This window comes from Geotrypetes seraphini, chromosome 8 (genome assembly GCF_902459505.1).
Source record: "Geotrypetes seraphini chromosome 8, aGeoSer1.1, whole genome shotgun sequence".
Taxonomy (NCBI): Eukaryota; Metazoa; Chordata; class Amphibia; order Gymnophiona; family Dermophiidae; genus Geotrypetes; species Geotrypetes seraphini.
In genome coordinates this window covers 115,538,720-115,565,466 of record NC_047091.1, presented here as the reverse complement: position 1 = coordinate 115,565,466, position 26,747 = coordinate 115,538,720, and the positions used below count along the sequence as shown (strand labels likewise).

Genomic DNA, 26,747 nt, shown 5'->3' with positions numbered 1-26,747 from the left:
ATACAACATTTTATACTCAAATATCACACTTAATATTCTACTAAAATCCATATCAGAATGTATCCCCCCTCATCCATCAGAATCTTCAACATCGAGAATGTCTATCATAAACCCCATTCCTATATACCTTAATTAATTATCAAACCAAGCCCCTCCCTCCAATCCTCCTCTGAGAGAACTGCACCATGGCCCTGCCAAACTTTCAACAATGCTCATTGCTGTTTCTACTTTACCTGATCTCAGGAAAGATAAAGCAGCACTAGGAAAGGTTCAAAGAAGAGCCACCAAGATGATCCAAATTGTTTCCAAATCTGTTTCCAAATTTGCGTTATCAACTCACTCTATTCCGCTCCTATCCCAGTTCACTACTCCACATTCCGCACGGTAAAGACAAAATTTTCAACAATCTTACACCATGTATTATATGATTACTCAGAGGCGGGTCCATTCCCAATCCCAACTTTACAACCTTTGCGTAGACCAACTAAGCCTCACACAAAGAAACAACGATCACTAAAAAATCTAACCTATTCCCATTTTTCGCCAATTGACCTTGCTAGCTACCAGAATCTACAAGGTTTTTACCTAAATATAAGATCCATGAGGAACAAGACCGTATTGATTAAGGACTGGTTGAAAGAAATTCACCCGGACTTTGTTCTACTTACAGAAACCTGGTTGCAATCAGACAACGATATACTTATCCAAGACTGCCTTCCCACAGGTTTCAAGATTTTATCATTAGCTAGAACCTGAGGAAGGGGGGGGAGGACCAGCAATAATTTTTAAGGATTATTTAAACTGTTTGGTCCTAAATTCCAAATCCTCTTCCAATTTAGAAATGTTATCTCTTTCATTAACCTCAAAATCCCTAACAGCTGATTTAACAACTATTTTGTTTTACATTCCACCTAAAAAATGGATTCTAGCCAGAGGACTTTTCTGAATTCTTACTAATTAATTCATTATCAAGTCCATACAACTTATTATGTGGGGATATTAATATTCAGCTTGAGCAAATAGAACCAGAAATTACGGAATTTTGGTCACTCATCACTCTATTAGGTTACTTCCAACCTCCTCCAGTCAAAATCCATCAAAGAGGTCATCAGATAGACTTAGTTACATTCTCCTCCAGAGAACCAACCAATCCCAAAAACTATTGTAAACAAGATAATTGGACAGATTCTTTATGGTCTGATCACAGACTATGCAACTTTAATATTGACTGCCAATTAAAGACAACTAAATCAACATACAAAAACTACAAAACAAGAAATAAAAAAGTTCATGCTAGTAGAGGTAAAATAAATCCTGTTGAATTTTGGTCGCATTAAGAGATTGTTTCAAAACAAAACGAAGAAACCGATCAATTTATGAACTCCTGGATTAATGATAGCACAAACATCTTAAATGAAATGCCTCCCATTAAAACCCGTAGAATAAGACCTAAAAACTTAGAGGGATGGTTTGATACAGAGCTGCTAATGGTTAAGAGGGATGTAAGAAAATCAGAAAGACAATGGATAAAATCAGGATTAAAACTAAAAAAACTACAAAAACCTCTCTAAGGAAAAATGCAAAAATTTCTACGCCCAAAAAATCAGAAACATATCAATCAATAGCAGTAGCCTTTTTAAACTGGTTAACGATTTATATAATTTAGAGACATTTACTGACACCCAAGAAGAATCCACCTTAACCTCAAACAGCTTGGCAGACTTCTTCAATTCTAAAATACAAAAATTAAAAGCCTCGCTAACAGTTCCTGCCAAGCCTCACTGGTACTACCCCATTCTACTAGATACTGACAAGTCTAGAGCTGATCTGAACTGGAACTATTTCACAACCATTGACTGGCAAACTTTTAGCAAACACTGCAATAAATATGCTAACTCCTATTGCAGACTGGACACTTGTCCCCCAAATGTCATGAAAACTGCCCCGGTCAACTTTAAAGTCAAGTTGTTAACTTGGGTAAACTTTTTATTATCCTCAGGAAAATTCCCAATAGAGCAAGGTCATATTATGATTACACCTATTAAAAAAAATGCAAAAGAACCATCTAATGCCCCATCTAACTACAGACCCATTGCTAGTATCCCACTAGTAACTAAAATAGCAGAAGGGGTGGTAAATGCTGAACTCATCACATATTTGGAGAAAAATAACATTTTACATGACAATCAATCGCGCTTTCGTTCAGGCCACAGTACCGAAACCATTACTGCCGCTTTGTTCGATTACCTGCACTCACTCTTTAGCCAAGGATCAAGCGCTCTAATCTTACAACTTGATCTGAGTAGTGCATTTGACCTGGTCGACCATACTATGCTCCTGGACTTTCTGGCAACCATTGGTATCTCAGGCCATATTCTCAACTGGTTCCATGGGTTCCTGGGAAATAGATCATACAAGGTGTTTAGGGACGACACTTTCTCCTATAGTTGGGACAACTCGTGCGGGGTTCCGCAGGGCTCCCCCCTGTCCCCTACCCTATTTAATATCTATCTTGTCTCCTTGGGAAATCTCTTGCAGAGTTTAAAGCTCAAATTCTTCATCTATGCAGATGACATTACTATAGTCATCCCGCTAATTTGTTTTACACCAGAATTTCTAAATTCTCTATCAATTATTCTTAATCAGATGGAACTCTGGATGTCAGCTTTTAGATTAAAGTTAAACTCAGAAAAAAACAAACTCTTCCTGGCAACACGCAACGATAAAATCAAGGACACCACGATACATGTGAATGGGTCAGACTAGTGTCTCAAACAATCCTTAAAAATACTAGGAGTCACTTTAGACAAACATCTTACTCTGGAGAAACATTCTGACTTAGTGTTTAAGAAAAGTATCTCGGTCCTCTGGAAACTCCGCACCATAAAAAAAATACTTCGATAACACCTCTTTTCATTTGTTAGTACAATCCTCCACTCTCAGCATCCTGGACTTCTGTAACATCATATATCTGGGCTCATTCAAGAAAACCATCAGGAAGCTGAGGCTGGTTCAGAATACCGCCGTCTGCCTCATCTTCGGCTTGAACAAATGGGAACACGTTACCCCTTTCTATCATAAATTATACTGGTTACCATTTGAATCCAGAATCTTGTTCAAATTCTCATGCTTCTGCTACAAAACAGTATTTGGTATGTTACCGAGTTACCTTAACCCCCACTTCAATTTAAATTACAACAATAAGACCTCCCGCAGAATACACCTGTTTGCTTTCCCATCATTAAAATTATGCCATTTCAAAAGGTTCCTTGAAAAAACCTTTTCTTTTCAGGCGGCTAAACTAAATTCTTGGCTCGCCCAAACTGTGCTTGATGCCTCTTCCTATCTGGAGTTCAGAAAGCAACTCAAAATGCAATTATTCCACAGACTGAATTCTTAATGCATTTTATTACTATTATCCTTTTACTATTTTTTCCTCTTTACCACTTCCTTTAGATTGTTATAACCAGGTGTTTAAGGTGTCTGATCATTAGAATATATAATCAATGGCTCCCAAATCTTTTTAAAATTATGATAATTTCCTTGTTGAATAGCAAGCACTCTCTCCATTTTATAAATATGACAAACTGAATTCCACCAAAAGGTATAATTAAGTTTAGTATAATCCTAGAACTCTCTGGGTATGCCCTGGATGCTTTGTTTATCACTGTAAAATGTCCAAGTGATAAGCCCACCCTAAACATGCCTCCTTAATATTTAGATGCACTGGAGACAAAACGACTAAAAAGACATCTAGAAAGTCAGTTTTGAAAATGCCCACGTGGACGTTTTGACTACTAAGATGTCCAAAAGATGACATAAAGCAGAACTTGGACATCTATTTTTTTTGACAACGAGCCCCTTAGTATAACAATAAAAACAAGTATCTTTACCCCCACCCACTCTTGATTAAACTTTTAACAAACTGAGGAGACTACTGTAAAACCGTGTTAAAGTTCCTAGAAATAGAGCCAAGATGTGTTTAAAGTGAAGACTGCAACCATTTTATCTTTGGTAAACATTAAAGGTGGAATTTGAAGCTTGGTTAATTTTGAGTTCACTCACCCCCGGGAAAGTATTCACTTGAGCTTTAGCATGCAATAACCACACTTACCCATGCCCCCAACAATAATACAATCTTTCAGCCCCAAAGGTTTCCCCAGCACTCGGAACTGCTCTGCTATCTGGTATGCCAGCTCCCTGTAAGAAGAGGTAAATTGCATGGGAGTTGTTATTTAGAGAAAGCTGCCAACAGGAGAAAGAAAAAGACACTAACTTCACACACATAGTTGTCACTGCCACAACTCTTCACCTCTGCTAAGACAATAATAAATCAATTATGTCAAAGCATATTAATCAAATAACTTACTTAGATCCGAACTGTTTGCTTATCTGACTCAAATTCTGACAATTACTTTTTACTGCACATCGAAAACTTTGTACCCCATTGGACAACAGATTGTGCATACTATACCCTACCCCATTCCAACCTACAAAACTAGAAAATGATGGTATGGATGCCTGAAAATTACTAAGCTCCATAATCCCTTTGTCTTCCTGTGCGTGTTCCATGCTTTCATGAACTCCAATGTAGTCCTTGGATTCACCACCTCCACTGGAGGTGAGGAATGGCCTTCCATCACCCTTTCTCTAAGAAATACATTTCTCCAGAGTCTTAACCCCCTTTTCACCTGCATCCTATGCCCCTTAGGGACATGGACATTCACTATATTCTGCTACTATCCAGGAAAAACTGTCACTATACTTACCTTGTGGGTGTTAGCACGAGACAGAAGATGCCATAAGGATCCTCAGAGAGCTTCTGCAGGATGGGAAGCACAAAGGCAGCTGTCTTCCCACTACCAGTCTTGGCACAACCCATGCAATCCTGACCTAGGAGGAAAGATGCTGGCTTAAATATTCCATCTCAAACACAAAACCAGCTCAAACTGCTTTCCTTCCTGGACCCATAGACATAAAGGTCAACAAACAAGTTTGATACCTTCCTATTGGGCTAGTTTGACAAATTTCAGACTGGCTTTCAAGCACTGCACTTCTTTTGCCAAATCAGTTTAATGATGACAGGTACAAAGCCAGTAACAAACATTTTAGTCCACCAAAAAAACCCTCTCTTCTACAGTTTGTTTACCATCAAAGATGTGGAAAACATGAAAAGAGTTCTAATGAAGCTTGTCTAGAGTTTGGCAGCTGAGATTAAATGCAAAAAAAAATAAATAAATAAAATGTAGGGTCATCATGCATCCAGTTGGCAATAAACAGAGCAGTACAGGGAGTGAAGTTTTTCTGTGTAAAAAAAAAGAACAGGAGCTAGTTGTGGTCATATCTTAAGATGGCCAAAGAAGACACTTGATGGCAAAAGCTAAAAGGATGCTTGGACACATATGGAGAGGAATGGCCAACCAGAAAAGTATCCCTGTATAAGTCTAGGCTAGGGTAAGGCCTCACTTGGCATACACTTTAAAAAAGATATAAACTAGAAAGTAAGTCCAGAGGAAGGCTAGTAATTAATAGTCTCAGCCATTAAGCATACAGGAGCAGACTTAAAGATTTAAACAGGTATACTTTGGAAGAAAAATGAAATTAGGAAATATGATAAAGACATTTCTTTTGAAATATCTTTATTATGTTAACAGCAGTTTGAAAAATAACAGGTAGCAAAATCAAACAAGAATATTCAAAAAGCAAATAAGATGACCAATACCAGAACCATTATTCATATTTAAGGGCTCCTTTTACAAAGGTGCGCTATCGTGTGCGCTAGCCGAAAAACTACCACCTGCTCAAGAGGAGGCGGTAGCGGCTAGCACACACAATTTTCTGTGGAGATACGTTATCTTGGAGTGATTCGTCTCAATTAACATTTCATTCACATGTGCAGACGTTGATAAGAAAAATGTACTTCAAGCTGCAACTTGTACTATTATCTGTTGGGTGGTGACTTTAAAAAGGTCCTGCAGTCAATCGTGCTCTCAAGTCTAGACTACTGCAATATAGTGCTACTGGGTGTTCCGTCCACTGTATTAATAGCATTACAGGTTGCACAGAATTCTTTTATCTGCACATTATTTAGGTTATCAAGGTATGATCATGTATCAGAGTTTTATATTAAGCTATACTGGCTTAAGGTAAAGTACAGTGTAAATTGTTGTTGCTGGCCTATTTAGAACTACATAGATTGTCACCGCGGTATGTTTCAGAGGTAATCACATATCAGATTTCACTCTTAAAGTTACGCTCTGCTGGTAACTGTGATTTGGTGATACCATCTAGAAAGGAGCTGCGGCTGTAAACCATGAGGGCTGCGACTTTCTCATGCGATGGCCCAGCAGACTAGAATAAACCCCTGGGTTACATACATCAGTCAGTAAGGGAATCTTACTTCATTTAAATGTTTGTTGAAACATCACCTATTCTGTCAGATGAAATATGGGTGCTAAAAGAAAGGACAATACAGTTTTACAACTTGAATGTATAAATGATATAAAGAGACACTGGGATGAGTATTTGTGGCTTGGGGGTGAGTAATGTATGTGAGGGTGGGGTGTATGTGTTTTGCAATGTGTGTTCTTTTTATATGCTTATTTCTATGTATGTGTTTTTGGAACCTGCTTTGTATAAAGTGGGATATAAATAAAAACCATAAACCATGATCACCAGTATGTCTCTCCTTCCTTCCCTGCCCCCTGGATGGCCAGCATGCCTTTCTTTCCTTCTGTTTGCTTGATCTCCAGACTCTCTCTTCCTTCCCTCCATTATCCACATCATCTTTCTTCTTCCTCTGCTCCCCTACTTCCCTGCATGGTTCTCTTCCTCCTTTCTGGATAATAATGCCATTATTGTATCTAGCTTACTCCCTCTTTCACTCTCTTCCCTTCCCAGTTCCCTGCTCCACGTGCAGTAGCAATTTTCCCTGTTCCTCCCTTCCCGTTGCCCAAAGTACAATAGACATTTTTTTTAAAAGTAGTCCTGAGAGAATTCGTCTTTTACCTTTTTCTGAATTGTTATAGGACGTTCATTTTCGCAGATTTTACTACTTATCGTTTCTATAGAGCTACTAGACATACTCAGCACTGTATATCAAAACATAGAAGAGACAGTTCCTGCTCAAAAGAGCTTACTTATCTTGAAGGGGGATGAGAAAATGATTTGAGGGGGGCACAAGACTGAAGATTCTCCAAGGGCGCCCAGTACTCTCCCACCAGCCCCAAACGAGATTCCCCCACTTCCCGGGATGCTCCGGATCATAAACAACCAAGCCCCGCATCTTCAGACTCACCGTTCAATATGGCCGGGATACAGCTCTCCTGCACAGGCGTTGGCCGATTGATACCTAGCTGCGCGCACTGCTCCCGCAACCAAGCTGAGAGACCAAGTGCCGCGAACCCCACCACGTCCATGTCCACGGAGTGTGCGAGGCAGTAAATGATCACCCACCCTCACTTTCGGCGCACATCGCTTTCGTCACTAAGAGCGCCGCCAATTCTCGAACCTCGGAGGCAAAGAGAAAGCAGTGCCGCTCTGTAAACTACACTTCCCAAGGCACCACACGCCAATACCCGGATATGACATGTACCGCTTACGTGGCCCGGCGACGGAAAAGCAGGAAAATGGCAGCGCAGCAGGGGGAGGTAGATGAGCTTTTCGACGTGAAAAATTCGTTTTACATTGGCAGCTACCAGCAATGTATCAATGAAGCGCAAAAAGTGAAGGTGAGAGTTGAGGGTTTGTAAGAAAACGTATGAAATGACAGCATACCTTGGGTTCTACATAACGTCCCCAACCCTATATGTCATGTCTGTCCGTCCAAGTAGAGAATAACACGGGGAAAAAAATTGTCCCCTTCTACGCCCCGTCCCCGCAAACCATCTGATCCCATCTGCACAAACCATCTCCCTTCTGTGTTCTATTTTCCCCATTTCTAATGTCTCGCCTCTGTATCTGTATACTCCCTCCTGTGTCCGGCATTGCCTCTCCTCTGTGTCCATATACCATCCCCATGTATCTCCCCTTTATGTCTCTGTCCCTATGCCCCCATGCACATAATTTCCCCTCTGTTATCTTTCTGTGTCAAGATTTCCCCTCTCTTCCACACCAATGTGTCTCTCTCCTCTCCAACCCCATCTAGTTCCTTTCGCTCTCTCCCCCCCCCCCCCCCATTTCCAGCAGCTGGCTCACCTGCCTGTTCTTCTCCTCTTTCTCTTTCCTGCTGTGGGTTCAATATTTGTCTCCCTCTTATTTCATTCCCTTGGCCCAGCATCTCTTTCATTCCCTCCTTCCTACTGTGAGGGAACACGTGCGGTCACGAATCACGCAGTCCAGCAGCCTCCTCTCTCCTGCATTCTCTGCCCAGCTTCACTTTGTGCTATGAGAAATGATAGCGTGTTCCAGATCTTTAGAGCAAAAAGAGCTTTCTGTTGAGCCATTACTGATTCCCCCTGTAGCATGCTCCTGGCTCCTTCCTTGCGTGATCCCGATCAGGGCTGTGCTCTCCCTGCCTTTTCGGTGTAGTGTGGCTTTTGCAATTAGATGGCAAAGTGAAGGTGGGACAGCGGTTGAACCGGACCCACCCTGGGGGCGCTCCAGTGCAGGGCCAGCCTAGGCTGGAAGCAATGAGAGGGTAGTATGATCCAGCAGGTTCGGGTTTTAGTTCTTTTTTTTTTTTTAAATAAATGATTTTTATTGATAAAGCAGCCAAAATCACAGCAAGAAACAAGAGTTGTAATACAAAGTTATACGAAAACATTACTCCTATTGGTTAAAAAGCTCTTGCTCAGGCATTGGGTGGAGCCGACACCGGCCTCCTTTCCAAATTGGCTGCAGTTGATGATGGAGGTTGCTAATTTTGGAATACATACCTACCGGTCCGCCTTTTCTCTTGATGAACGCCTTTATGTTTCTTTGTGGAAGGCGTTCCAGAATAGAGAGTTGCGCGGGGACAGAAATCCCACCCGTCCCCGCGAGGAATCCTTCCGTCCCCGCGAGGAATCCCTCCATCCCCACCCATCCCCGCGAGGAATCCCCTCCGTCCCCACCTGTCCCCGTGAGGAATCCCCTCTGTCCCCACCCGTGTTCGCATATCGCCCCATAAAAGTTACCAAGATCCTGAGTGGCTGGGTCTTGGGGACCCCATACTGTATACCTACTCTCAAGCCGGTATGTGTATGGCTGGTGTGCGTGCGAGGTTCTGTGGGGCTTATGTGGTGTGGCTAGTATGGTATGCCTGGCTGGCTGCTGCCTGTTGGAATGGATGTGAGTTGGGTCTTTTCTTTCTTCTACAAAATTGTTATTGCAGTCTTGGTTAGTTCTCCAGGGGGGTACCTGCCCCATCATTAGTTGTTCCATAGAGTCTGTTAAAGATTTGTTATTATATCTTTGCTTCCAGTGGGTATTCTGCTAACGGGCATGGCCTTGCTGAATCATCCTGATTGTTTACTGTTACCATTCCTGGTTTTAGTTCTTTGCCTTGGAGTTCCCTCCCTCCCCCTCACATTATGTGGCGAATTTCATTTTCCTTCTCTCCCAGCGGCACGCTTTCCACAAGTTGCGCGCAGCTGCTTGAGTTGAATCTGCTCCTCTGATTCAACTGGAAACAGGAAGTTGCATCAGAGGAGAAGATTCAACTCAAGCAGCCGCACGTGACTTGTGGAAAGTGTGCCGCTGGGAGAAGAAAAATGAAATTCGCCACATAAGGTGAGGGGGAGGAAGGGAGATGGCTGGACGATTGCTGGACCGCATGATCGGTGACCGCGCGCGTTTCCTTATTTCACTGCGGAGACGAGATCATTCACCGCTCCATGGGCAGCTCCTTGTCCCCATCCCCATGGAAACCACTATTTTTCTCTCCCCATTTCGGCAGGTTACCCGTGGGTAACAGCCACCGTGCCATTCTCTACGTCAAAGTTAGATTGTAAGGTCTTCCGAGCAGGGACCATCTATAAATGTTAAAATATACAGCGCTTTGTACGTCTTTCAATGCTATATAAGTGATAAGTAGTAGTAGTAGCTAGAGAATGACACAGGGACAAATTTTTCTATGACCCCGCAGGAACTCAATTTCCCCATCCTGCCCCTACGAGTTTTGTCACTACCCCTGCCCCATTCCTGTAAGCTATGCCTTAACCCCACAAGCCTCAAACACTTATGATTTTAAAGTGTTTGAGGCTTGTGCAGATGAGGACGGAGCTTGTAGGAATCGAGCACGGGCAGGAAAAGAACTTGCGGGAACGGGGTGGGAAAATGAGTTCCCTCGGAGATGGGGAAAAATTTGTCCCCGTGTCATTCTTAAGTAGTAGCCCAAGGTCTAGAGGTCAGTAGCTAGGTCGAACCCCTGTTTGTTTTCTCACTGTTATTCTCAGGTTACAAGCTATTGACTGCTGCATTTTACCCTCCCCCCCATTAAAATTCCATTGGTTTATAACACTCTCATCCTCTGTGTTTTGTCAGCTTGCAACCTTGATGTCATCATCTTCTCTCCGCAAATCAAACAGACCACCAAAACCTGTCACTTCTTTCTCTATAACATCACCAAAATCCGACCTTTCCTCTCTGAGCACACTACCAAAGCCCTTATCCACTCCCTTATCACCTTTTGCCTAGACTATTACAACCTGCTTCTTGCTGGCCTCCTGTGTAACCATCCTTTTCCCCTTCAATCCATTCAGAATGTTGCTGCACAACTTATATGCACCCAGAAATGCCACTCAGAGTCAACGCACCTACGCCACCTACTCTCACCAGATGCTGCTTAGTGTATATGTTTTATTGTCATATTATATGTCATCTCTGTCCTATCTTGATTATATTGTGGATGTACTTTGTAACCTGTTCTGGGCTCCTTTGGTAGGACGGGCTAAATAATTGAATGAATGAATGAATAAATAAATATATATATTCCACTTCACTGGTTCCACATCCCATTCAAACTCCTCTTATTGACCTACAAGCGTATTCACTGTTTAGCTCCTCAATATCTCTCCCCTTTCTCTCCCTACAGTCCGCCCCAGGAACTCTGTTCGTCAGGCAAATCTCTCTTATCTGTACCCTTCTCTTCAGCTGCCAACTCCAGACAATGCCCTTTCTCTCTTGCTGCACTGTACGCTTGGAACAAACTCCCTGAGTCAGTACGTCAAGTTCCGTCCCTGGAACTCTAAAAATCCTGAGTAAAAAGCCCACCTCTTTGAGAATGCATTTAACTTATAACCCCCTCACCCTAAGCCCCTTGAGAAACTCCCTAAGCCCCTACTTGTCCTGTTCTCTGTTAATTTAGATTGTAAGCTCTATGAGCATATGTTGCTCTACAGCGTTGTGTATGCCTATCAGCACTAATGAAATGTTAAAGAGTAGTAGATTATAAGTAGTCAAAAGGAGGAGAAGCAGGGTGAATGGAAGGAAGGTGTGCTGCTGATCCACTGCCAGGAGCAGCTTCTTATCTTGGGGACTGCGCACCAATTCCATCGGTTGCTACAGCCCCTCTCCCCAGTCCAGCCTGGGGTCTTCTAGCTATTGCTTTTTCTATTGTCCTAGAATGGGAGAGGGTAAAATGAGGATAAAGCACATGGCCTTAAAAAGAAAGCAGCTGTGGCATGGGGTCTGCAGGGATCCTTGTTTTAACTCTCACGGATCCCACTCACTCAAGGATTCTGGTTTTGACCTCTGCAGATCCCACAGATTCTGCTCATCCCATGGATCCTCATCTTACCCTCCTCCCACACACCCCAGGGATCCAGATCGGTAACTGTGTCTGCAGGAGGGGTGGGGGTAAGTGGGAGCAAGCGGGATCTGTGAAGTCCACAGGAGTTAAAACGAAGATCCCCGTGGACCCCACACCATGGCTGCTTTCTTTTTATGTTAAATCTTTTTTATTGGTAAAAAATAAACAAGTCCAACAAAGATTACAGAGACAAAAGTAAATATGCATTCCTTGAACAATAGCCCCTATATCATCCCCCAATACTCCCTCTCCCCCCCCCCCCCAGTTACCAATTAATAGGACACAGCAAAAAACATTCAAAACTGAGTACAAAACATTTGACAGTTTAAAACACATAAAATCTTCTGCCTCTTTATAGGAGATACTATACTATTAATATTCCAAGATACAAACTTAAGAATCATGGAGGAACAGGAGTATCATGAGGAAAAGGCAGTAAGTGCAGGTATAAGAACAGGAGGAAGCCGACCCAGCCATTGGCTCCCCCCAAGCAAGACAGCAAAAGGCTCAACAAAGCAAAAGGTTAACAGAGAAAATGCAGGAAGTACACACCAGAATCACACAACCAAAAGGACCATGGCCCCAAACACACACCTCCATCCATACCTACCCCCAGCCATACCAACGCAAACATCCTCCTAAACTCCCCACCCACCCGTCCACAAAAATCCAAAGATAACCCCCTTCCCAAAACTCCCCCCTCACCTATCTCAAAATCTCCTCAAAGAACTATAAGTCTCTAGACCAAGTGCTAGACCAGGGTCACAGTGGAGCTCCATTCTGGGCCCTTCAGCCCCCCCCCCAACCTCCAGAAATGAACATGAGAAGTCCCATTGCATTATACATCTGAAGACATTTCTAGCAATATATGTAGCAAAACAGTACCCCACAGAAATTTAGGAAGAAGGAGAAAGAACTAAGAAACATACTATAAATGTAACCAGGGTCGCATGTCCAAAACTTGGAAGTAGCAGACTCAGTCCATAGTAAGACATCAGGAATACAATTATCCCTGTATTTTCGAACTGGAAAAAACTTTACCACAACTCCAATGAAAAATGAAAAATCTCTAGGACCAGAAACATGAAAGGCCATTTAGTGGATCCCGTAGAAAGAGATCCAAGAAAAACAGAATTCCAAGGAAAGCAAAACTGGGTAGTCTATAACCAAAAAGAGAAGAAAAACATCCACAGTACTGGGGACCTTGAAGTAAATGAGCACTTCATAGAAGCCAGTCTATAGCGTCTCCAGACTATAATTCCAGTGCACGACCTCTTAAACTCAGAGAGAGAAGACAGCTCGTGAAATGAAACTCCCTCAGGAAAGGCCGTGGATGCTGAAGAAAAGGTGACCCATAAAGGGCCTCAAGCAGCCAGACAATGTCTAGAAGGAAAGCAGCTCTATGTATCTCGGGGAACATTGGGCTAGATTCACTAACCTGAGATCCGTGTCCGATTGCATGCAGGCCGACAAATTCACTAAAGGCTTGCAAGCAAATGGAGGCAATCTTTGGCACGCCCCCCTCAGACTGCACAGATCGCTGGAGAGCGATCCTTGAGCATGTGCAGACCATCTTCCTTGACTGTAGATGGTCTGCGCATATGCTGGCCCTTCGCGCCTATGTTTTTTGTTTTTTTTAAATTACTTTACTTTTACTGTTTTGTTTTTACTTCACGAGCCCATGGTTTCAACCCACTTTAAACCCACGGGTTAAAGCCATGGGCTAGCACTGCAGGGAAAGGCAGGTGAGTCAGGGCTGAGCGGGGCAGGGAGCAGGACGGCCAGAGCAAGAGAATCGGGGCAGAGAAGAGAGCAGGGTGGCCAGAGCAGGCAAATCGGAGCAGGGCGGCCAGAGCTGGAGAATCAGGGCAGAGAAGAGAACAGGGCGGCCAGAGCAGGAGAATTGGGGCAGGAAGCAGGGCGGCCAGAGCATGAGAATTGGGGCAGAGAGCAGGGTTTTAGCACAAGTGACTGGTCCTTACCAGTCGCTAGTTTTTTGATCGGCCAGGCAGTTGGTGTGCCAGAAGAAGTTTTATGAATTGCGTCCTTCCTGCTTTGCATGCCGATTCCCCTCATTTGCATGCACGGATCGGGATCGGATTGGTACACAGGTTAATCAATCGGGTCACAAAGGGCTCGCAAACTGATTGGTACATGTGTATGCACTGTACAATAGGATTATTGGCTGCATAAGACAAGGTGAGAGATGGTATTTGCCACACAAAAGGCCTTGTGCAGTATAGACAGAGTGAGATAGAAATCTAAAGACCTTGGGAAACCCTTAGATTGTACTTTAGACTGGATGACACACTGGTGAAAAGTTCCAGTAATATGGTGGGGTTTTATACTTGGTGAGATTTTTCTTATCAATAGACTTTGTATCTTATTTGTTTTCTTTCTAAACTCCTGAGAATGATTAACCATTTGTTTCTGAATATCATACCATGTGTGTTTTGGAAAATTACCCTCATATGGGCTGCCCTTCTTGTCAAAATATTTCTGTACATTATCTGTGAATTCTTGAAAATCAAAAGCATCCATATTTGAGGCTGGAGAAGTCTGCCTTGGTTCGTGGACCTTGTTCATATATTTATATGGCCTTCTAAATATCCCTGTCTGTGTGTAGCCTTTGAGATTGACTTTAGTTAATAGGTAGAAAAATGAGGTAAAGTGTATTAGGCAAGAATCACCGGTAAAAGAATACACTTATGCCCACACTGGTTACTACCTGAAATTTACAGGCAGAAGTTTATCAGGAAAAAATGTAAGAAGTTTGTTAGAAGAGCAAAGATGCCAACTGCCAGTTCCAGTCCAGTGTGCACTGGGCCTTTCACCAGGGCAGAGACTGACAAGAAATAGAATTAAAAGCACAAAAGAAAAAAAAAAAAATAAAAGCTATTAGTACAAATGTGGTGTGTCTTAATTGAGTGACTGTTTTAACTTCGGACCATGCAGAGCAGCTCAAATATTCTTACATGCAACACATTCTAGCAAGTCTATAATAGCAAAGCATAAAATGCAAACTGGCACAGGTAAAACTACAAAGACTTTTGATAATAAAATCTCACCAAATATAAAACCCAAAATATTACTGGAACTTTTCACAACTGTGTCATCCAGTCTAAAACAATTTAAGGGTTCCAGAAGGTCTTTTGATTTCTATCTCACTCTGTCTATCAATCAAAAATACAAAGTCTATTGATAAGTAAAATCTCGCCAAGTATAAAACCCAAAATATTACTGGAACTTTTCACCAGTGTGTCATCCAGTCTAAAGTACAATCTAAGGGTTTCCCAAGGTCTTTCGATTTCTGTCTCACTCTGTCTATACTGCACAAGGCCTTTTGAGTGGCAAATACCATCTCTCACCTTGTCTTATGCAGCCAATACTATTGCACAGTGCATACAAGAAAAAATCCTGTCTATTCCATACAAGAAAAAAATTGAATTCTATTTACCCAGACAAAATCGTCAGGAAGGATCGAGACAGAGCCTCCAAAATGTAAGGTTTGGAGGGGTTATGGTTGAAGCGGCCTTACAATCCGCGGTCCCGAGTTCAATACCTTCAGAGAAGATTCACCAGGAAGTAGAATCAAATAACAAGCAAAGCCAGAAGTAATTGCATAAAGAATATATTACAGAAATAGGCTTACGGAAAAGCAATATTCATAAGCATTACAATTAAGCAGAGAGCAAAGCGGTTTCCCTGCCTTACAGAGTCCAGAGGAAAAGAGAGACAGAGTAGCATGAAGTTCCAGGGAGAGCCAGAGAGAGAGAGAAAGGGGGATGGGGGGGTGATGGTCTAAGCTTCGGGTTCCAGAGATAGAGAAGGGGGATTGATGTTGAGAGCGGGCTTTTTATAACAAATAGAATCTATTGAACTTCAATAGAATCTATTAAAGTTAAGCATCCCCATCCTTAGTAAACTGTCTGAAACAACGGTTAGTTTCACTGATCAGGAAGGTGAGTGAGATGTGCTAGACTGGAGAAGTATAGACTGGAGTCAAATGTACTTTCCAGTATGCCTCTGACAATAGTTTCTGATTAATCTTAGTTATCTGTGCACCTGGACCCATTGTACATTCTAAGTGTCCATCCTAATCATCAGACATTAACACATCTTCTTAACACTTCTTTGCACCTCTTAGCTGCAAGTTTGTTTGTTACTTTAAAGCATTGATTTAATTAAGGCTGTCTGAAATGACATTCCCTAAGGTCAGACATGAATGATATGATCTCCCATAGGCCTTTGCTGACATTGGTTAGCGCAACCAAAAATGCTGATTGCTAGCAATGCTAGGCTGACAGTATGGATCTACAAGATTTGGTTTTTTAAATCTGCTCTTGCAGTGAGGTTTACCACCCATACAACAAGGGAGATGGCGCTGCTAGAAAATAAAAATGTCAAAGTGGCTCCAGGATATATAGCCTTCTGATTTGGTTGAGGAAGAGATCTGGCTGCTCTGGAAGATGAAAAAAAATTGTAGGAAGTTAGTCATTTAGGACATTGATTCTCAAATCCAGCTAGTTGGGTTTTCAGGATATCCCAAATGAATATGCATAAGAGAGATGAGATGACAGACATGCACCTCCGATTGGCTGGGTAGTCCCCTAGAATGGATTTGAGAGCCAGTGCTATAATGGACTAAGTAAAAACTGTATGCTATACATTCCATCCTAAACTCAGTCCGTGCATAGTGGAGCTGGATGATGCAGCTTTTAGTTTTGTAATGGCCTTTGAAAGGAAGTTGAAATGGAAGCTTTTTGGTAGCTCAAAAATTAAGATCACTTTATTTTCATATGGTGCTCAGGAGGGAGGGTTAGACATCTTGTCTAGTAAGCTGAATACTATCAGTGATACTTGAAGTGTTGGTTTTAACCACACATTATCTCCATCATGTTTGGCTGCCGATACGTTTGATGTGGTGGAGATTTGACAATCGACATATAAGCATGAGTGACTGGGGCCATAAAGAGTGGTGGGCACAGCTATGGCCACCACCTTGGGCAGACTAGATGGATTTGTGGGTCTTTATCTGCCATCATTGACCGTGCTAATATGTCTTCATAGACATAACAAACTATTACAGGACCTTGTGGGCTAGAGGTTGTTGGCATTGTTGCTCACAGAATGATGACAAATGGTTTATTCAGATGTCCCTCAGATCCTGAAGCTGTGCCAGCATCTTTGAATAGTGTCTGGAGGATCTGACTCCCTTTTCTTCTTTGCCAGTAGTTTACCCAAGCATCCTCCGTCTAGATCACTGGCAACTTTTAAAATGGAGAGCATAGGAACTGTAGAAGCCAGAAGACCTCACTTCCTTTTCTTCACCATGCTGCTGATCACTTTGAAAGCCATTTGGGGGAGGGGGTGGTTCTGGAAGATGTTTATACCAATTGCTGATAAAGAAAAAAGGAACTGGATCCCATTCAGAGGATCCAATGCGGTTTGCTTGGGATCTGGCAGATTCTTGGGTAAATTCTCATAGAGAAGAAAAGGGAGCTGCATCCTCTGTTTTCCACTTGGAGGATCCAGCATAAATCCGGCAGCTTCTTTTAAAGGTGGAAAGCATAAGATCTGGCTTTTATTTCAGTCTTTTCCTTTGCAAGAAGTTGCTAAAGGTACTAAGTACAATTGCCTACAGGTTTTTTTTTTTTGGGGGGGGGCACCATTCTTGAAGACACCATACTAATTTTTCTCTGGGCAGCCTGACTTGCATAGATTGTCCAGGGTAATTGAGTTATTGGCAAATCTGAAAACAAATTTTTCAATGTCAATACTTAGTTTGTGCAGTCAAACATTTTATTTAAGGTGGTATTTATTTAAGGTAGAAATAATGAGATGTAGGGCATTTTCCTAGTCAGTATGGCTAATGCCATGGTCAGCTGCAAGATCTCCTTGTCCAGGGTGAATTTTTTAAGGTGGTATTTATTTAAGGTGGAAATAATGAGATGTAGGGCATTTTCCTAGTCAGTATGGCTAATGCCATGGTCAGCTGCAAGATCTCCTTGTCCAGGGTGAATTTTTTAAGGTGGTATTTATTTAAGGTGGAAATAATGAGATGTAGGGCATTTTCCTAGTCAGTATGGCTAATGCCATGGTCAGCTGCAAGATCTCCTTGTCCAGGGTGAGTTATCTCATGTTTTATTCAGCAGATTCACTGTGACTAGGAAAGATCAGTGGAGGAGGAAAGTGTTCAGGATCATTAGCCCAGAATGTGGAACAAACTCCTTGCGGTTCTTAGGTCTCTTCAGATTTCCTTATCTTTTAGGAAATGTTTGAAAATTTTTTTTTCTGATATTGGGTATGTTTATTATTATGGTCTTGTTTGTAATTTGTTTACTCTACCTGTTAACTGTGGGGGGGTTTCCCTCACTATGAATAATTTTGAATGGATTTCTTCCACAAAGATTGCATATACCTTCATAAATGAAATACATTTATTGTTTGGGCAAGACAACATGCTTACTAAATGTTTTTGATGCATCTTGATGTTCCTTCCAGGTTTCCAGTCCAGAGAAGGAAGTTGAAAGAGATGTTTTCCTGTACAGAGCATACATTGCACAAGTATGTGATCCTAAATGGACCTGTGTGCTGTTTATAGTGCATTTCTGTTTATGTATAACTTTATTCACGATAAAGGGCCCATTGCTCTTTCAATCTGCTATGTCGCTGTAGATCAGTGATTTTCATTATTTTTTTAAATGGGGGCCACATTGGCAAAAAGACTTGTGTATTAGCTTTGACCACTTGTTTTAATATGTTGACTCAAATTTCTATTCAAGTGATGGCAGCCTAAGTTGGTAATTTTGTTAAATTTTAACAGAGAAAATATGGTGTTGTGTTGGATGAAATCAGGCCAAATGCTGCTGCTGAGCTTCAAGCTGTCCGAATGTTTGCAGAGTATCTTTCAGATGAGAGCCGCAGGTAATAAAGGTGACTGGTTATCAAAGTATTAGTATCATTCCCAGGGTTAAGTAACAGTCCTGCATAAAGGGGGTAATTTTATAAAGTTTGTTTCACAGGGAAAGTTTGCCTTACATGTAGAGAGAGCCTTTTGTAAAAGTGGCTGGTGATAAACACACCTCTAAATATGCATACCATGTGTAGGCATTCCTAGTGATGTATAGGATAAGCTTGCTTAGCGCTTTTATTCTTCAAGCTGCCAAAAAACTTTCTTTTTTCTTTTTCTTTATTAACTTGTTTAACTTTCCTGTTACCACACCGGGGATCCTCAGAATACCACCCGATTAATTAGATCAGTGTGGCAGCACTCCTCACAAGTTCTCCTTTTCTTTGGTGTGTATTCTAATATTCCCTTTTCTTATTTTTATGTTAAATTTATAAGTTACATTTATACCAACAGTGTTTTTCTGAATTTCATTCTTATTTCATTAATTAATTCATGTATATTCTTATATATTCTTAGTCAAAAGTGTTGCTGCACCAGTTCCCTTCCGACACGTTTCATACTTCTTCAGGGTCGGGGTACTGGAAGTGCAGAATTCATAAGCAACTTGCTTACTCCATTAAACCATGTCTCCATAAATATTAAACAAGTTAATAAATACAAAGAAAAAAAGTTTTTTGGCAGCTTGAAGAATAGCAGCTCTAAGCAAGTTATTCTAGTATATGTATTGTCGTGCCTAATAACAGTTTGGTGTAGGATAAGCAGCATAAAATCTGCTTTACTGTTTTGGAATCTTGCCAGGTACTTGCAACCTGGATTGACCACTCTTAGAAATAGGATACTGGGCTTGATGGACCTTTGGTCTGTCCCAGTATGACGATGCATGTAATCTATATACACACACATATACACACACCTACACTTAAAATGTAAAGAGTCATGGATTTGACATACCACCTTTCTGTGGGTTCAACCAAAGCATGGCATATGCATGCTACAAGGGCTGGGAGCCTATCTTATATAGGGCACATAGGCATCTTATGTGTTAGTTATAGGCACATTTTTGGACTTTTCACATAGGTGTCTTGCTATAAAACCAGGCTGTAAATGTTGAATGCTGTAGAAAGGAGCTCAGGTCTTAACCTTCTATGCTCTTTCTTTTCCAAGGGACACTATTGTTGCTGAGTTGGATAAGAAGATGGCAAAAAGTGTGGATGTCACAAACACAACCTTCCTGCTAATGGCTGCCTCAATCTATTTCCATGACATGAACACGGATGCTGCTTTGCGTACACTTCACCAGGGGGACAGTTTGGAGTGGTAAGTGGGCATGTTATGGGCAGCACTATGGAGGGAGCCAAAATATGGATGTCCAACTCCAATTGCAGAATGGGTAGGTATGTCCGTGTCTAAAAGGATAGATGCCCATTTTTAGACACAGTACTAGGCACATCCAAGTTACAGAAAAGTACTCCATCTTGAATAATTCTAAAGAAAATTGCAACTAGTTTCAGTAGGATTTGAGCCGGCAGCCTTTTAATTCTCTCTTGGTTGCTCTAAACAGTAGACATTTCACATGGAGGAATAGCCTATGGCCATTTTATAATATAATTTCTTAAAAAGTAAAAAAAAAAGCACAAAAAACTTAATATTTTGAAAGGATTGGTTCTACAAAATAGATCACATTATATATGCAACATCCTATAACAGACCAGAACAAAAATATATTTTTTAAAGGCCTTCAGTGGTGGACTCCAAGATTCTCATCCCTTCTTTTGGGGCTCCTCAAAGAGAACAATCACCATTTATCAACATTGGGTCAAATTTACTTCTTAATCTTTATATTCAAGTCTTTGTCTACCTGAATTTTTATTCCACTGTGAAATTCCACTGTAATTGTTACAGCAATCAGTGGGATCGCTATAGGGTGTGCGTCCGATCAGATCATTTGCATGTAGAATCTGTAGTGAATTGGTTGCTCGGCAAAACTCAGCCGAGAATTGCCCAACAATGATCCAGATCGGTAAGTTTAGTGAATCTAGGCCTAAATATATCTGAGACTGCAGAGTAATGGTTCATAATTCTTGTCTGTCTGTGTTTCCTTACAGTTTGGCTATGATAATACAGATCTTGCTGAAGCTTGACAGGCTGGATTTAGCCCGGTAAGTGACTACTCTTAATGCTTTTCATGTTTGTTTAGAAGTAGGACACAGGTTGAAATGTCTTAGAACAGGACTGAAGTTTCCAGTGCAAAAGAAAGACAATACTTGACCAGTGGGATACTTCCTTTCACCCATGAGGATTGCAGAAGACATCATATACGTTTTTCAACTCTGAGCAACGAAACTGGTAAGAGGGCTGGAACACTGCCCATATGCCGAGAGGTTGGATAGGCTGGGGCTCTTCTCTCTGGAAAAAAGGAGGCTCAGGGGAGATATGATAGAGACCTTCAAGATCATGAGGGGCATAGAGAGGGTGGATAGGGACAGATTCTTCAGGCTGAAGGGGTCAACAGGCACGAGGGGGCATTCGGAGAAACTGAAGGGAGATAGGTTCAGAACAAATGCAAGGAAGTTTTTCTTCACCCAAAGGGTCGTGGACACTTGGAATGCGCTACCGGAGGATGTGATCAGGCAGAGTACGGTACAGGGATTCAAACAGGGATTGGACGGATTCCTGAGGGATAGGGGGATCGTGGGATACTGAGAGAGGTGCTGGGATGTAACACAGGTATAGAAAGCAAACCAAGTAATAAGTATAGAAATCCGACCAGGTCGTGCATGTGCAAGACCGGAGGGTTAGGACTTCGATGGGAAGATAAAACTCAATGGGAAACCAAGGTGGCAAGGGGGCCCCTTCTGGTGTCTCAGACAGGCCGTGACCTGTTCGGGCCGCCGCGGGAGCGGACTGCTGGGCAAGATGGACCTGAGGTCTGACCCAGCGGAGGCACTACTTATGTTCTTATGACTCCGTGTGTCGCTGGACAGTGCCTCAGCTCCTCAGTTTTTTCTTTCTGGCAGCGAGTTGAGAAGGTGTCTTCTGCTCTGCATTTGATTTATTATTTTGGGGTTCTTTTCCAAATTCTAAGGCTTCCTGGTACCACATAGGTTCCCAGAAGTCCTGGAACAGCTCTTCCTGGGAGAAGATACAGAGATACTTTATTGTTCCCACAAAAAACTCAGATGACTGGAAACCTCTCTTGGTTCTGAAGTCTGTCAATGCGGTATTGAATGGAGACTGGACATTTGATCATAGCCTTGGTAACACCAGGGGAATTCGTAAACCTTGCTGCAATTTACAGCGGCTCATATTTACGCTAGGCACTGGAGAGACATTTCCAGTTTTCAGCTTGCTATTTCAGTTTGACAACAGCACCTTCCACCTTTACAAAGGTGATGGTGGTGATAACGGCGCACAATTGCACTTTATTCTGGGACCCGTGGGTTATTTCCCTCTTCCCGCCAGGGATCTGTAGGAAACCTCAAAACCTTGAAGCTTTTACTCCCTCACCCTCACATCTTACCACTGAGCATTCTCCTGTGTACTTCAGTTTCAATTCCTACAAGCCAGGTTGTAGGAGCTTATCTTTTCTGCTCATGTTTCTTTTTGTGATTTTACAGTAATTTTCGTTCATGGCTTCACCCTTATGCTGTGGATGTTCCCTGCAGGGACATCCTGGACTGCAGGAGATCGCAGACTGTTGAAGAATGTCTGCTTCTGGGAGGGGGTTCCCTGCGTGGCAGTAAGCCCCTTGGACAGCATGGCTCTTGAGTGTGCATCCTTGTTGGGCTAGGGCTATTCTTCAGCAGTGATTACCACGTTGCTTCAGAGTAAACGAAAGTACATAGTGGCAGCCTTTGTGAAGGCTTGGAGGTGATACCAAGCTTGGTGTGCCCTCAGACAGGAGGACCCTTCTGTTCCTTCAATTCCTTGGGTGCTGGAGTTTCTGCAGGATGGCCTGAAGAAGGGTCTTGCAATGGCTTTGGTCCGGGTTCAGATTGCTGGTCTTTTGTGTATGGGCTCTCCTTCATTGAGGGGCCCCTTGGCAGTTCATCCGGATGTGGTGCATTTTCTGCAGGGCGTGTTAAGACTCGGGCCTCCTTTGCACCTTCCCTGTCCGTCATGGAACCTAAATCTGGTTCTGCACTCTTTGGCTCGTCTGCTGTATGAGCCTTTGGAGCAGGCATCTGATGGATCTCATTGTCAAGACGGTCTTTCTTGTGGCTATTACTTCAGCCCAGAGAGTTTTCAGAGCTTCAGGCTTTGTCCTGCAGGGATCCTTTTCTGCATATTGCAGATTCTGCAGTGATGCTGTGTACTGTTCCTTCCTTTCTTCTGAAAGTGGTTTCCACTTTCCATATGAATCAGGATATCTGGCTTCCTGCGTTTGTTTCCTTGGATTTGAGGGAACAGGACCGGGTGCTGTAGTCCCTCGATGTGCACAGGCTTTTGTTGTGGTATTTGGAAGTTACCAATGAGTTTCGTCTTTCTGACCACCTGTTTGTTCTGGTGGGGCCTGCCCACAAAGGTAGGCCAGCCTCTAAGGCTACCATTTCCAGGTGGATTTGCTTGCCCATTTCTGCAACATACGTGGGCCGGGAAGAAGCCCCCCCCTAGTGGTGGGGGTTCATTCGACCAGAGAAGTTTCCTCCTCTTGGGTAGAGTTGTCAGCTGTGTCTTTGGATGAGATTTATAGGGCTGCTACATGGTCCTCCTTGTATATTTTCACCAAGTTTTACAGGATTGATGCAGCAGCTAAGCAGGATGCTGCTTTTGGTTCCTCTATGTTGGCAGCAGGCTCATCAGTCCCACCCTGAATTTTTGGGACTGCTCTGTTACATCCCACTGGTCCCGGAATAAAGTGGGATTGTACAAGAATGAAAGATTAAGTTCTTACCTTTGCTAATCTTCTTTCTTGTAAATCCTCACTTTATTCCAGGAACCCGCCCTATTCTTGCTGATTCGCCAATGGTCTGCCTTACAAGTAATGGTAAGCTGGATTTCTGTTTTCTGACCAGCCTTCCTAAGAGTGTCATCAGACTGGATTTAGCACTTAATTTGGTGGTGAGGGGGAGCTAGTTTAGATGCCCCCTTCTGACAGTGCCGGCTGTTTCTCACCTTTAGCACTGTTTTGTCATTCAGGTTTTCTATGTTTCATAACTTACTATTCGTTTGCATTGTTGTTGCATTTGTTTATAAGAGCAGAATTGATTTGATTGTTGGAGAGTTCCATGTTCTTCTCTCTCTTGTTCTTATTATCTACAGATGTTCCTGGCTACTTCAAAACTGACTGGAGTACACAGGAGCATGCGAGGGGGAGGGGGTAAAAGCTTCAAGGGTTTGAGACTTCCTACAGATCCCTGGCGCCCCCTCCCCTTTGTTCTACCTTTCAATGGTTCTTTGTCCTATTTTGACATGTAGTTCTCCCTCTTCATCCCTTTCGTAACAGTACGTCCGTGTGTCATAGTTTATGTAACCCAATTTAATATTTTTTAAATGTACATCACTTAAGTTTGATAAGCAGAATTTCTATTTCCTATCTCCCCTCTTTTTTCAACCTTTTAAAGTCCTTTAGACCAGTGTAGTCTTATTAGAATGTTTATTTTCTTATTTTTTCTCATCTATCTCTATTTTAATTTTTTCATTACTCTACTAATTGTCATTTTTCTAGGTACTTTAGTTAGATTGTGAGTCTTCGGGACAGTAAGGGAATATCTAAGTACCTATTTTACTTTTATTTTACTTATAATTTTAATGCACCCTATTGTCTGTTTTTTTCTGTAAACCGCTTAGAATCCTAACGGAGTTTAGTGGTATATAAGAAATAAATTACATTACATTACATTGAAATAACCCACTAGTCCTGGAATAAAGTGAAGATTTACAAGAAAGAAGATTAGCAAAGGTAAGAACCTAATCTTGAATCATTGGCTAATCAGAGCCTTGTCCAAAGTCAACAGTAGCAAAGCAGTGGCACAAATTGGTCCAGCTCCTGCAGAACCTGGGATTGATTATAAACTTTCAGAAGAGTCACAGGACCTGGTACAATTCCTGGAGTACTTGGTGATTCATCAACACAGCAGAGGGTCATGTTATCCTGCCAGAATCGTGCAGATTGAAGCTAAAATGCTGGATTTTTCAGATCCTGGCAATGTAAGCTCCTTCAGCTTTGCACTACCTGGGACTTTGGGCAAAAGCTCATATACGATCTCTTCAGAATGTACTGCTAACCCGCTGGTCTTCTCTGAAGGATCTGCTTTCGATGCAGTTGCCCTGAAAGGCGGAAACATGGCAAAGTTACTGCTGGTGGCTCCAGGCGGAGACACTGTCCAAGATCCTACCTCTCCATATTTCCTCTTGGGTGACACTGATGACAGATGCAAGTTTTTACAGCTTAGAGGTCATTGCGACAGTCGTCCAGTTCAGGGCTGCTGGTTATCATCTCAGGGAAACTGGTCCCTCATCAAATGGGAACTGTGAGCCATTTGGTTAGCACTGCAGTCCTTCGAAAGGACCCTGGAATGCAAAGCGGTCAGGGTTTTCTCAGACGCCACAGTGGTTGCATATGTCCACAGATAAGGAGGCACTATGAGTGCTCCGTTGAAACTGGAGGTCCAGTTATTGTTTTCCCGGGTGGAAGACCACCTAGAAGCCATATCAGCGGTGCAGGTACTGGGAGTGAACAATGTGCAAGCGAACAATGTGCAAACCTACTATCTCAACCCCCAGAACCTGGATCTGGGGGAGTGGGGTTTCACCCAGAAGTATCTCAACAGCATGATAAAGTGATGGGGTAGGCTGCCAAACGACCTGATGGCATCCGCAGACAACAATAAAGCATCTCGGGACTTCAGTCAGAGATTTGAGCTGGGAAGCACTGACGTGCATGCCTTATTCCAACCTGGGCCAATAGAGGAGTTGTTATACATGTTTCCTCCATGGCCAATGATAGGCCCAGTCATTCCAAGCATAGCGACCCATCATGAGTTGGTGCTTCTTGTGGTGCAGGTTGGACTGCATCATCCATGGTACGTGAATCTAGTTCAGCTGCTTCCAGCACTTCATTCTCAGGACCATTTGCCCTGGAGAATCCAGAATGCTTAGGGCTTACGGCATGACATTTGAACGTGCAACGCTAGTGCAGAAAAGATTATTCAGAGGTGGTCATAGCTGCTCTTCTACAATCCAAGAAGCCAGCAATGGTTGCAGCTTAAGCTATGACTTGGAAGACTTTTCAATGCTGATGTATTGATCATTTTAAAGGAAGAGCTTTATAGGGCTCAGATAGCCATAGTAATTTCTTCAGGATGGGATTAAAAAAGGCCTGGTGGGTATGCAGATGGACAGCCTCTTGTGTTTCTGAGCTCAAGTGGAGAAAGTCTCCTTAGCTTTCCATCCCGATATAACAAGATTTATGAAGGGAGCATTGCAGTTACATCTTCCCATGTGTCAATCATTTCCTACATGGAATCTTAATATTGATTTATGGGCCCTCTGTAAAGCCCCGTATGAACCCTTACAGAACGAGTCACTGATGGATCTTACTGTCAAGCCAGTTTTCCTGGTGGCTATTGCCTCAGCAAGAAGGGTTTCAAAGTTTCAGGCTCTGTCAGACAGAGATACTTTCCTCAGATTTACAGAGGCTGGCATGTATCTGGACAGTGTGCCGCCTTTTCTGCTAAAAGTGTTTTTGGCATTCCATGTAAGTCAGGGGTTACTGTAGGTGAGGAAAATACTTCTCGATTATCTCAAGGTGACAAATGATGATAATTTTTCAGTCCATCTTTTTGTGTTAACAACTTTTGGAGAAAGCCAGACTCAAAGGCTCCCATTTCCCAATGGATTCACATGACTGTTTAGTCTATGGGCATTGGCCATGGTAAACAGCCTCCTCTCTTTAAAAGCACATTTCACCAGAAGTGTGGCAGTTATGCCCAAGGAGATTTGTAGGGTAGCTGCGTGGTCCACCATCCATATTTTTACAAGGTTTTACAGAGTGGACGTGACAGCACAAGTGGACATCGCATTTGGGTCCTTGGTGATAGCAGCAGGCTCATCTGCCCTGCCCTGGACTCAGGTGACATCTTTGGTACATCCCACTGGTCA

The 26,747-nt window shown here is 42.5% G+C and overlaps 2 protein-coding genes across 2 annotated transcripts in view; one reads left to right on the top strand and one right to left on the bottom strand.

The window, feature by feature from the left end:
- The window catches only part of DDX49 (DEAD-box helicase 49), a 40,212-nt gene extending 32,653 nt beyond the window's left edge, over positions 1-7,559 (bottom strand). The window contains exons 1-3 of the mRNA XM_033954959.1: positions 7,298-7,559; positions 4,770-4,893; positions 4,115-4,200 (exon numbers count right to left, since the gene is read on the bottom strand). Of these exons, the coding sequence (XP_033810850.1) occupies positions 4,115-4,200; positions 4,770-4,893; positions 7,298-7,418 (331 nt within the window). The 5' untranslated portion in view covers positions 7,419-7,559. The remainder of the gene's footprint in view (positions 1-4,114; positions 4,201-4,769; positions 4,894-7,297) is intronic.
- The window catches only part of COPE (COPI coat complex subunit epsilon), a 48,783-nt gene continuing 29,585 nt past the window's right edge, over positions 7,550-26,747 (top strand). The window contains exons 1-5 of the mRNA XM_033954961.1: positions 7,550-7,730; positions 18,236-18,298; positions 18,558-18,658; positions 19,809-19,961; positions 20,750-20,803. Of these exons, the coding sequence (XP_033810852.1) occupies positions 7,584-7,730; positions 18,236-18,298; positions 18,558-18,658; positions 19,809-19,961; positions 20,750-20,803 (518 nt within the window). The 5' untranslated portion in view covers positions 7,550-7,583. The remainder of the gene's footprint in view (positions 7,731-18,235; positions 18,299-18,557; positions 18,659-19,808; positions 19,962-20,749; positions 20,804-26,747) is intronic.